This window comes from Mytilus edulis, chromosome 8 (genome assembly GCF_963676685.1).
Source record: "Mytilus edulis chromosome 8, xbMytEdul2.2, whole genome shotgun sequence".
Classification (NCBI taxonomy): domain Eukaryota; kingdom Metazoa; phylum Mollusca; class Bivalvia; order Mytilida; family Mytilidae; genus Mytilus; species Mytilus edulis.
Genome location: NC_092351.1, coordinates 22,987,953 through 23,000,754, shown reverse-complemented (window position 1 = coordinate 23,000,754; position 12,802 = coordinate 22,987,953). Strand labels below are relative to the sequence as shown.

At 31.3% G+C, this 12,802-nt stretch overlaps 1 protein-coding gene across 1 annotated transcript; it reads left to right on the top strand.

Moving 5' to 3' along the window:
- Positions 1 to 1,080: 1,080 nt before the first annotated feature.
- Positions 1,081 to 11,372, top strand: LOC139485107 (deoxycytidylate deaminase-like). Its single transcript, XM_071269234.1, has 5 exons — positions 1,081 to 1,209; positions 4,098 to 4,195; positions 5,173 to 5,284; positions 9,912 to 10,152; positions 10,755 to 11,372. Exons 1-5 carry the CDS (start codon positions 1,191 to 1,193, stop codon positions 10,840 to 10,842), a joined length of 558 nt encoding a protein of 185 aa, XP_071125335.1. The 5' UTR covers positions 1,081 to 1,190; the 3' UTR covers positions 10,843 to 11,372.
- Positions 11,373 to 12,802: the final 1,430 nt, after the last annotated feature.

Below are 12,802 nucleotides of genomic sequence, written 5' to 3'. Positions count from 1 at the left end.
TCAATGTGATGTAAACGTATTATCAAGATAGCAATCAATAATAGTATATTAAACATTGATGTGTACTTGTAAAAAAACTTTATCAACATTTCTTCAACTTCGTACTTTATATGGCTATTACATTTTGTCATTTGAGCGTCACTGATGAGTCTTTTCTAGTCAGAAAGCGCGTCTGGCGTAAGTGTAAAATGTTAGTCCTGGTATCTATGGTTTATTTTCAATCACTGGGTCGATGCTACTACCGGCGGAGATTTATTTTCCCGTGCGTATCAACAGCCCAGTAGTCAGCACTTCTATTTCTTTATTATATACCAATGTTTGAACGGTTATATTATTTGCACAGCTAAATATTTATCATACAACAACCTTTGTACGGCTATAGTAATGTTTATGTGTTTTTTATGTTATACTAAATATTGTGCGGTTACAATTTTTATAAACTAGCTAATTGTTTATTATACATAAAGCTTTGTGCGGTAATATTATTAATACGGCTGATAATTTCAAAAATCATCAAGGTTTGAACGGTTATATTATTTTATAATAAATTTGCCAATAATATGTTCAAACAAACATAAAACACAGTTCATATTTATTAAACAATATATTTTACATAATTTTTTATACAACATTCTATGTATAACTTTATGTACAAAATATACATTGACCATACTATGGGCTATAGTACAAAATTTCCTTAAACTTTACAATTACAATTAAGCCTTTACAGTTCTTGTATTGAATCTTGAACTTGAAAATAGGCGCAATAACATAATGACGGGATTTACATGTGTAATTGATAACCAATTTGTCATATTCAATTAATTTTTCTTAGCATAATTACATGAACAATTTTAAGACGCCATTTCCTTATTTTCGTTGTTTCCTCGTCATCCCTAATTTCAGCTTTTCTGATTTTTAATTTTTGTTTTCGAAAAAAAAGAAAAACCAACCTCTTGATATGCGCATATGATGCACCAAATTGAATAAGGTATATATATATTGTTAGTTTGTGTAACCATTTGTGAGTCATTTTTGCTGGTATGAAAATCATACTAGATATTGTGACATCTTTATTAATACCCAATTTTAATCAAAAGTGCATTTGTCTAGGGTATCAAATTAAAATGTAAAAGTATTATGATACATTAGAAATTTTCTCTTTGTAGTACAAAGTATACATTTAAAGAATGGAGGAACAAGCAAAAGGTAGGTTTATATGTCACAGTTTAGCAATCTTGATATATTGATGTATGGAATGGAAATATAAAAAACATATATTATTTCTTAGTTTCAGTAGGTTTTTTTTAATAAATTTTTTATGCTATATTATGCAAGAAATCGTTGATTTTTATTTTTATTTCAGCATTTATAATTTAAAGCCTAACAATAGAAACAAAATTTTACAAATAATACACGACTGTCTTGAAGTATAGATTCTAGGTACTGACTTACATCTTACAAACGAGTTTATAGAATTCTTTAATTTGTCTTTGTAAATTTATCTTTTACAGTACTGTTTAGTATATTTTTGGTAATATTCATTTGACGTAGCTCGGTACTTGTGCGTCCGTAAAGTCGTTGTGGGGTTGTGCTGTGGCAAATTTTTATATTCTTGTCTTTCGTTTTCCCTGGTGTCCTTTGTCTGTGTGCTTTTTTGTTTTTCATTGTTGACATTTTTGTTTGCTTTTATAGTGATTGAGAATGTAGTTAATGTTGAGTGATGTACCGCTTACTTTGACATGTTTGCCTGTTGTGAGTTTGTTTTGTTCGCACGTCGTTGTCGGTGTGTAGATTTTTATGCGACTGTCGTACGGATAAGAGGTTAAGCTAGCTATGGAACCGGGTTTGATTCAACATTTTCTACATAAGCAAATGCCTGCATCAAGTCAGGAATATGACAGTTGTTGTCCATTCGTTTGATGTGGTTGAGCTTTTGAGTTTGCCATGTGATTAGGGACTTTCCATTTGGGGTTTTCTTCGGGGTTTGGAGTTTTTGTTGTTTTGTGTTTTAGCAGTATACACCCAAAATCATTTCTTCTCTGGTTACGCATGTGCACCGTAAAAATATAAATATTTTTATGCTTCAATCACTTGCATGAGTTAACCCGTAGTCTGCCGTTTTGTAATATTTCAAATTCCAGACTGCTGTTGACTTTATATAACACATAAGGAGACAGATGATACTACATGACATAAGAAATTACAAGTCATGCACGGCCTTCTACAATGAGAAAAAAAAAACAATATGCAAAGTCAGCTATCAATAAAAGACACTGACATGGAAAAACTAAATAATTCAAACTTTACGGCCTAATTTATTACAAATTACAAATGACAGACATGAATTAACAAAAGCTTCTGAATTACAGGCTCCTAATAAAGGACAGACACATAAAGAATGTGGCTGGTGAAATTATATAATCATAATGATTCATTAGAGATCGAGTTAAGATTAACATGTCAGATGCTCGTCTTTTTGTAAAAGTTTAATCATTGTTGAAAAAGGAATCCGAGGAATGGTCACACAAACTTAGAGTTTGACTGTCTTTGTAAAGACGATATTCCAAAGTTTTAGATGAGTTAGATGTGACTGTTCAACGGATATTTAGATAAATGTAAAAAGTTCTACATCATTTATCTCTAAAAGTAGTACATGCAGGTATATTTTAATAACATACCTGAATTGACTAGGTGAAAAATAGCTTGTATGCGCATTGTATTCCAAAAATCAACGTGGACTTAAAACAGTATCGTATGCCCTAAACTGAACGTTACTCCTACGATTCAAATTCTCATTAAATCTTCAAAATAGCGTGTTTGAATTAGTTGTTGTTTTATCTCGATAATATGTTAGTAATCGATTATTTGTTGATCCAAGGAATTTTAAATGGCGAGTCCTAACTCAGTTACGACGTAAACTGTGCATTTGATGGTAACGTTTAGCAAAGGAAAAAAGGTTAACATAAAAGTTGCTTCAGTACCTTTAACTATTCTCTAAAGGCAATGATAAGCCGAAGTTACAGTCTATTTAAAATATACAACGAATTGACAATGAATAGTATCATAATTTTATCCAATTAACTGTGACTCGACATTGAAACAAGAATAATAGTTAGGATATATATCATTTAAATCTGTACAATCTACGTACGAAAATTGATTAAGAGAATTGAAGTATATATTAGAAGGGACGTTGACAAAAGAAGTAGGTACAAAAAAAATGTAGTTAAATCTGAACTTTTAATACGCAGAGTGATATATCTATATCTCGAAATTGTAGTTTCTTTTACTATTTGAATTAGTTTTATTCTAACGTTATTGAAGGAAAACAGTCCAAGGCCATCAACTGGTCTGTAACTGGTCTGTAACTCAGTGTGAAAATCCCGCAATCGAAGGCGGACATCAGCTGGACATTAACCAATAATGTATTACAATTTAGCGAAATGGACGCAAAACAAAACTCTAAAACATATAAATGAACCAAAATTATAACAAAGACTAACAAAGCGAAGAGTTTCTGGAAGAGGGACAGATGCAAAAATATAGTGGGTTTGAACATGTATTGTATGATCTCAACCCGCCTCGTATACCTTTATACAGTTCTTTGGATTACTGTTTTTGCTTTATAATTCAGTATAAATTTGGTCAATTTTTACACAGGCATTAAATTCTAACCTCCTTTTAAAATAAGAATACCCATATGTATATATATTCCTTAATGTAACACAACTAGCTTTTTTGACACTTGGTTGCAAGCTTGTAATGTTTCCATTCCGCTGTAGTCTATAATCTAACCAAACTGGTCATGTTGTGAGTGTACATTTAATCAGAAGCGGATTTATAGGGATAGTGTGCCCCCTTATGAAGTTTTATATATGGTTAGTGCATAGACTTGTTACATGTTCCACTAATACACCATTACTATGATTACCTTCAACGAGACGAAAACAGCGATCAATTATCCCCAAAAGCCCTATATACAAAACAAGATATCCCAAACTTCAGAACTCTTTCTAATTACTCACATGGAGACAACATCCATCATAATAATGTCTTTTTCAACACAAACGGTTTTTTTTTCTGAATTTTTACAGAAACAATCGAAAAGCGTTCGTGGAATCTAGATTGGGACGAGTATTTCATGGCGTTAGCATTTTTATCAGCACAAAGGAGTAAAGATCCTAAAACTCAGGTTAGTGACAATGAATGCTATGCCTGTTTTATTGAATGTTTGTACTTACATTTTGCTCATAGTTTTCATTAAGAATAATTGTCATTTAAATGGAGCACTGATCATAATGGTCATGTTCAAAATTGATAAATATGTACTTGTAATGCTACTTTGAGGCCACTTGCCCTTTCTTGATAGAATTTTAGACGCATTATCGACACGCATGCAGTTCGCTTGATTTTGTTATTCTCAACTTTTGCTTACAAATTAAGATATTCAATTCTTTTTCTGCCTATCAAGGTAAGCATTTTTTTTGTTTTTATTTAACCTAAGTGTAAAGAAAGATCCAATTTATATAATTTAGAATTATAAAGGTTTTGATACACTTGAACGTTTAAGTAAATAAAGTGTCTAAATTATAAATATCCCTTATTTTTGTTTTATGTGTGACTATAAGGAAAATTTCTGAACCTGTTTCATACCAATTGATCAAAGCATAGAATAAACAGTAAACGAAATAAAAAGAATTGTCAAAAAAGTATTTAGTGTAAAAATTAACAAAAATGTCTTCAAATGTAGTTTAGAGACCGAAAAAACTAAATAACTTCCTAATTACACTTCTCAAGATTTGTCTGAATAACTACATCCATTCCGATTCAATGTCCGTACCACCTCGGTAGTTTCGTGTATAGTGCTTCGTATGCAAGAGGTCACGGGTTCAAAACCATATCGAGTTGAGCTTGAATTAAGAGTAGAGTGAACAAAAATTTGACTGTTACTCTAGTCTACTTTTACGCTACAAAAACGGCTCAATTTGTCTGTCTGGTACATAGTTCGATTAATATATATATTGCATTAACACTTCCTTGTTCTTATATGTTTTTATAATTTGAACAGAATATAACGAAAAAAAGTCCCAAACATCACCATAACAATCTGTTTATTGGTCAAGTAAGAATAACTACACCCTTTTTTAAAGTAAAGAACTCGAATTTCAGGTTGGAGCATGTATTGTCAATAAAGACAACAGGATTGTTGGGATGGGATATAATGGTATGCCAAACGATTGCAAGGATGAAGACTTTCCCTGGGACAATAAACATTTGTATGGTTAGTCAAATTGTTGATACCTAAACAAGAAAATAAACAAACTACATTGAAGACCTGTTGGTGACCTTCTGCTGTTGTCTTCTCTATGGTCGGGTTGTTGTCTCTTTGACACATTCCCCATTTCCATTCTCAATTTTATTTTGAACTAAAACTGCTAATGCAAGCAATAACGGATGTCAAACAGCAAAATGGCCACTGATAAGCGGCAGCTATTTCAGAAAATCTGAAAAGGCGAAGGATACCATTTGTCGAAAATAAACTAACAGTCCCATGGCTAAAAAAAATAACGACCAACAGACAAACAATAGTACGCAAAAAAAAGTGAATGCATATTATATGCATGGCTATACATCTCTCTGTAAATTTTTAGTGCATTTGAAGCCATTTGAAAATGCGAGTATTTTCAGATCGGCAATTCCCAACAATTTTATATATATATTCCGGACCATATGAGTATTTGGACCATACGCGTATTGTCATGACCATATGCGTATACTCATATGGTCCGACCGTACTCGTATGGTCGGACCATAGGAGTATACACTCGTTTGGTTTTTAACGGACCGGACCGTATGAGCATTTGGACCATATAGGCATTTTTTTTTTAATAATAGGAATTAGAAAACTTTATAAAAATACAATGATTGCTACATGCAATTGTATTATTTACAATTCAAATAACATTAAATATTGATGCCAAAGTTAGTTTTCACCGCTAATTGTATTCTTGCATGTATGCGTAGGGTGACATTTACCTCCACACGGTACCATATCTTTTCTTGGGTCCTGCGTCATTACGATGCATCGACGGTGTTCATAGAAAGCTCTAGATTTCCAATATCGTAACATGACTGAAGTACATTATATCACCAGACCACTTTTAGAATTAAACTAGGGTACTTGTCGGTGACGTCGTTCATTTTTGTAAAACAAAAACACGTATAAGTATAAACATTCTGAATATTGTACTGCTAAAGCTGATTATATAAAGTTTCAAAAGTAAGCAAATTATAAGACTCTTTATCCTGTCGACTTTTACGTCAGTTTATAGTAAAGCAGTTGACTTTTTGTGTAACAAATAATTAAAATATTTTTGGAAGTTATCTTCCCAGGTCGACATTTTGCCAATTATTCGTAATACGAATATATCGGTAATGAAAAAAAAGTGTTTACTATAGTTTTGACTAGTGATGAAATTTACTTTGTGAAACTGCTTATTTTAGTTATTATTTTTAATAGATCTATAATAAAATTAACTTTGGTAGTGTTTTTTTCATAACGTGACAACTAGAAGGGTTATATATGAAGAGTTAAGTATTGTAAAAGTAAACCTGTACATTACCCCGACCATACGCGTGCGGTCGGACCATATCGTATGGTTGGACCATATGAGTATATACCCATATGGTCATGACCAAACTCCTATGGTCTTAATACTCATATGGTCCGGAACATATATATATATATTTCATGTTATGTTCTTAGTTCACGATGTTCAAACGAACATAACATATAGATGTGCTAACATTTTCTTGTACAACTCTACTCCTAATTTCTGTCTAAACTGACTCATATTCTATATATATATATAAATAAGACAAGACTATTTCTGATACTAACAGGCACGGTGTCCACACAAAGAAAGCAGAACGTGTAAATGCTATAAACATAAATTCTTAAAACTGATAATCGTTTTTCTAAACTATCTGATACGTCACCATCTTTAGCTAAATCAGATTTTCAGCTTCCATGTATTTTAAAAAGTCTATCTGGTATATCATATTTAGCGACCGCAGTGGCACTGCCTTCTCTTAAACAGTGTTAACCAAATGTGCTAACATTTCAACCAATTTGTGTTAAAGCCTCTTTCACTAACTCTCTTGCTCGAGTATACGAAATTTTTACATTTTTACTTCTCAATATAAAAGAATTAGTTTTTTTGAAAAAAGACAATACACGAAATATAAAAGATTCTGAATTATTCTCAATGTTTGCTAAATCTAGATAACATTGCAACAGATTTACAGAACACTGGGGACTAGAAATAACTATAAAATGCTGTATCTACTGAACGAAAACCTTTACATGACACACAAACAAGTCAGAATAGATATATCTTTTGACGCTTAAACTACATTTTAATAGGGAAACAAAAACAAAAGAAATAACAAATTATATTGTATGCTCGCAGATACCGAATGCAAGCTCATTAGACCGTTGATTTTCCCGTTTGAATTGTTTTACACTTGTAATTTTGGGCCTTTATAGCTTTTTGTTAGGTGTGAACCAAGGCTCCGTGTTGAAAGCCGTACATTGACCTATAATGGTTTACTTTTATAAATTGTTATTTGGATGGAGAGTTGTCTCATTAGCACTCACACCACATCATCCTATATCTATCTATTGACTTGAGCTGCCGAGAAGAAATAATGTCTTTCTTCACCAAATGTCAATTGTTGTACTTCATATGCATTGTTCTTCATAGATTATTAAACACAACAACGTCATAAACAGTACAACAACTGCGCCATGAGCGCATGATACGCCCGACGTCTTTTGTGGAAGCTTTATGCAATAATCATCAATAGTTTCTGAGAAAGTTTTAAGTCGTGTTTTTGAGACACGGCGGGACATGTGAAACCCCACCCTGTTTTTTTTTACAAAAAACTAAATATCACTAAAATAAAATTTTGAATCAAACCAAAAAGTATACAGATCTTTAGATTAATATATCAAAGAAGTGTGTACAGTTTCAAGCAATAATCATAAATTGTTTTTGAGATACGGTGCGACATGTAAAAAAAACCTCCCCTTTTTTACAAAATACTCAATAACTCAAAAATGAAATTTTGAATCATCACCAAAAACTATACAGATCTTTAGATTAATATATCAAAGAAGTGTGTACAGTTTCAAGAAATAATCATAAATTGTTTTTGAGATACGGTGCGACATGTAAAAAAAAAAATCCCCTTTTTTACAATATACTCAATAACTCAAAAATGAAATTTTGAATCATCACCAAAAAGTATACAGATCTTTAGATTAATATAACAAAGAAGTGTGGAAAGTTTTAAGCAATAATCATAAATCGTTTTAGAGATACAGCGCGACATGTAAAAAAAAAACTCCCCTTTTTTACAAAATACTCAATAACTCAAAAATGAAAGTTTGAATCATCACCAAAAAGTATACAGATCTTTAGATTAATATAACAAAGAAGTGTGGAAAGTTTTAAGCAATAATCATAAATCGTTTTAGAGATACAGCGCGACATGTAAAAAAAAAACTCCCTCTTTTTTACAAAATACTCAATAACTCAAAAATGAAATTTTGAATCATCACCAAAACGTATACAGATCTTTAGATAAATATAACAAAGAAGTGTGTAAAGTTTTAAGCAATAATCAAGAACCGTTTTTGAGATATGGTGCGACATGTGAAAAAGACACACCCTGTTTTAGTTACAAAGTGCCGTAACTAAAAAGTTTAAATCTTATGTTCACCAAAAAGTATGCAGATCATTTGACTTTCATAAGAAACAACTTTATTAAGTTTCATGAAATTTAGATAAGTCGTTCTCAAGTTACTGTGCGACATGTTTACGCCGGATAGAGAGACGGACAGACGGACAGACGCACGGACAGACGGACGGACACCGGACATTTGTATACCATAATACGTCCCGTCAAAATTTTGACGGGCGTATAAAAAGTGATAATATATGTGTGCTGCCTAAAACAAACTAAACCAAAGAAACAAGATAAATAGTACAAGTACTAGCATTGATATTTATTCAAATGAAATACGAAACACATTTATTGATTAAATGTACATGTACTCAGTCAAGAAGACTAATTTAAAGGACATTACCTAATTATGTTAACTTTATAAACAATGAATGTTACCGTGAAACGCTACATTTGTAAATGAAAAATACTACTTTTTATTATATTCCTGCATGTTGACTTCCACAGTACTTGTCTTCAAAAGTGATTCAATTGAATACAATTGTGACTAACTTATGACATCTATGTTCCTGCAGTAAAAGGGTTTTGGTTACAATATTACGTCCATTGAAATCCGAGACATCACTACAAAACACTCGTATATCGAACCAACTAAGAAATATACAAATATACAAATACAATATAATATCTACCTAAATTTAGTTGTCATCAAAGAAAAAATAGAACTTTGAGAAATTCAATTGTAAATCTTACCTTTAAGTTAGTTCTTCTTGTAACATAAATAAGCAATACAGCATACTTTTCATTAAACATAGTAATTACATTAGTAATTATCTGTGTTCTCTTTACCGTTAGGCAACCAGACTTCATTAGATATTGATGTTATAAACTTTGTTATAAACTTTGGATGTTGTTATGATTGATTTCATTTTTGAGTTACTTTTTTGTACATTTATGCATTAATTATATGTTTTGACAGACCGTATTAATTCAGTTAGCAAAAGGACAAAATAAACACACTAAAACTTAGAGCATAGGTATTGTTTCGAATGCCCGACCAACATAATATCTTGTACTTAAATGATTTCAATAATGAATACATAAGGTTTCCAACTCTATACATGTAGTTACTTTTTGCAATGCTTTAAATTTTGTAGTATGTCACGCTGAATTAAATGCTGTCGTAAATAAAATACAGGCAGATGTAAAAGGATGTCGTATGTTTGTGACGCTTTTTCCTTGCAACGAATGCGCCAAGATAATAATTCAGTCTGGAATAGAGGAAGTAATATATTACGAAATGCCCGACATACAAGAAGGCGAAAAGAAGCAGGAAAAAGAGGAAAGTAGAAAAGCCGCTCAAAAAATGTTTGGATATAAAAATAATTTTACGTTGACGTAAGTATGCGCACACACACGTGAGTCTTATGTATGACAGAGCACTGATTAGTTTTCCTACATGGAAATTGTTTTACCAACATTATGTTTTACGTTGTAACTATTCTAAATATTCGATAAACACGTAGTTATATAACAAACAAAGAGGCACATAACAAACAGTTCATTATAATCATATCGGCATAAATCTAAACAGAGTTCAATTTTATAAATATATCATATATATCTACCAAGACTGTGCGTTAAAGTGGATTAAGGATAGTTTTCAATATAACTTTGCATTCTGATATAAAAAAAAAAAAAATTTAAAATTAAAAAGTGTAGTTTTTACGCAGAGTAATGACGTTTTGCGTAATTTTCAGGTAGCATGGTACTTGTATACAAAATACCAAAGCTAAAACTAACATTTATATTAAACTAAGATCGTATCAAATTCACTTTGCCAGATTTCATGTCACGTGTATCATTATAACATAGGCACTTGCTACGGGTAAGACATAATTTAAAATCTAAAGGCAAGCAAATTAATCTTTTGCACTTTTTTCTATAGCAGTATAATTATGATATATTATTCTTCGTGTTTAATTTTACCTTTATTTCAGGAAATACCAAAACAAATCAGAAAGGGAAACAGTTTTTACAATTGAAACGAAAGATCCTGAATGTAAAAGCATGCAAATACGTTTGTGAAGAGGTCAGTGGCAACGTTCACAAAACGAAAAGATGGCGAATCACTAAATGATATATTTCATAAATGAAGTGATAATTCTATTTTATGTAGTTCGTATTATACAGATTAATTGCTGTGATATTTTTGCTTGATGAATAGTTAATCTATGTACATATAATATATCAAAGTATCTATTTGACGTTGTTTTATCAACATATTCTAACTGTGATCAGTTTCAGGAGCCTCTGGACTTTGTTAGTCTTGTATGATTTTTAATTTTAGTTTCTTGTGTATAATTCGAAGTTTAGTATGCCGTCCATTATTATTCAACTAGTATACATATTTGCTTAGGAGCCAGCTGCTGAAGGACGCCTCCGGGTGTGGCAGTTTCTCGCTGCATTGAAGACCCATTGGTGCTCTATTTTCGGGCTGTTGTCTCTTTGACACATTCCCCATTTCCATTCTCAATTTTATTTAAAATGTTACTTATGATTTTTTGTAATTTGTTCTTTATGGACGATTTATTTAATAAACTAACATATTTATTTGCTTTTATGTTTTTGTGTTTTTCATGTTATTTTTCTTTTTACGTTAACAACTGAGACGTTACAAAATGAAGATTTGAAAAATATAAATTGCAGGCATCATCATGAAAAATGAGAAATGAGAATAAAAGACAACAATTCCAAAAACACTACCAAGAAAACTTAACTCCAAGTTGTTTATGTTGTTGTTGTTGTTCCAAAAACAATACGGATATAAGTCTCCTAGACAGTTAGAACTATCAAACTCGTGACTTTGTTCAACAAAAAAGATAACAATTGCTCGAACTAATTTTAAAAAACATGAGCACATATTTTGAATCATTCCAAAACATGCTTGATGGTGGATTGGACAAGTTTCTTTTTTTCTTTTTGATTGCATTTGTGAATCTTTTCTGGACGAAACACGCTCCCTACGTAACCTTTGTAACCCTAGTATCTATGATGAGTTAATTTATCACATAAATATAAATCAAAATGAAAACTTATAATTAAAACATTTGTCTAGACTGGAAGAATCACCAATCGATCATCTGTTGAAATATTTATAAATATTTTTTTTCAATTTCTCAAGGACTATTCCATATGAGTCATGACAAAACTGCAAAACGTAATCTTTTAAATTAGGCTACACTCTTTCTCCCCATAGGTTTCATTATCACTGCAAGTTTTAAGTAAGTTTCGAATTTAAAAGAAATTGGCACGAGTATCATTGAAGAGATTATGTCGAAATGCCAACTGGTGAAGTAACATTTTTTAACGTTTGTATTATTAGGAATTTGAACATTTTGATATATATCCAATGAGCATCCAAGTGAAGTCATTTCTTTTTCAAGAATTGATCATCCTCTCCTTATCAACAAGATAATCTCAATGCGTTTTCGTTTAGGTTTAGTGTCTACTTTGGTTGACGCACTTTTGGTGTGACTCGGTATATTTACACACTACACCATTGTGTTTTTGTTCTATCGCCTATTTTTTAATCTTTCATTTTTGTATCTGTTTTTGTTTTTGTTTGAGAGCGTCCTAATGTTTGACAAATGTACCTATTATGTCTCTTTGTTTTGCTAATACATTGTTGTCAATGTAATATAATTCTATGCGACAGTCATACAAGTGAAGTGAGAGGTTTAACTATCTATAAAAAAAAATTCTATCAACCTATTTTTACATAAATAAATGCCTGTAGAAAGTCAGTAATATGACACCTGGTTTTCATTCGTTTGATGTGTTTCAGCGTTTGGTTTTGATATTTCCGGACTTTCTGTTTTTGAAATTCCCTTTCAGTCTAGACTTTTTTACTATTTTACATATTACTGAAAGCTAATTCAAAGCTTAGCACAAGATCCAATTGATTTATAAAAAAGACATCACCAGTCAGAGAAAATATGACCTTGAACAATGCCAAAATATAGTTATCGACAGATTGCAGGACATT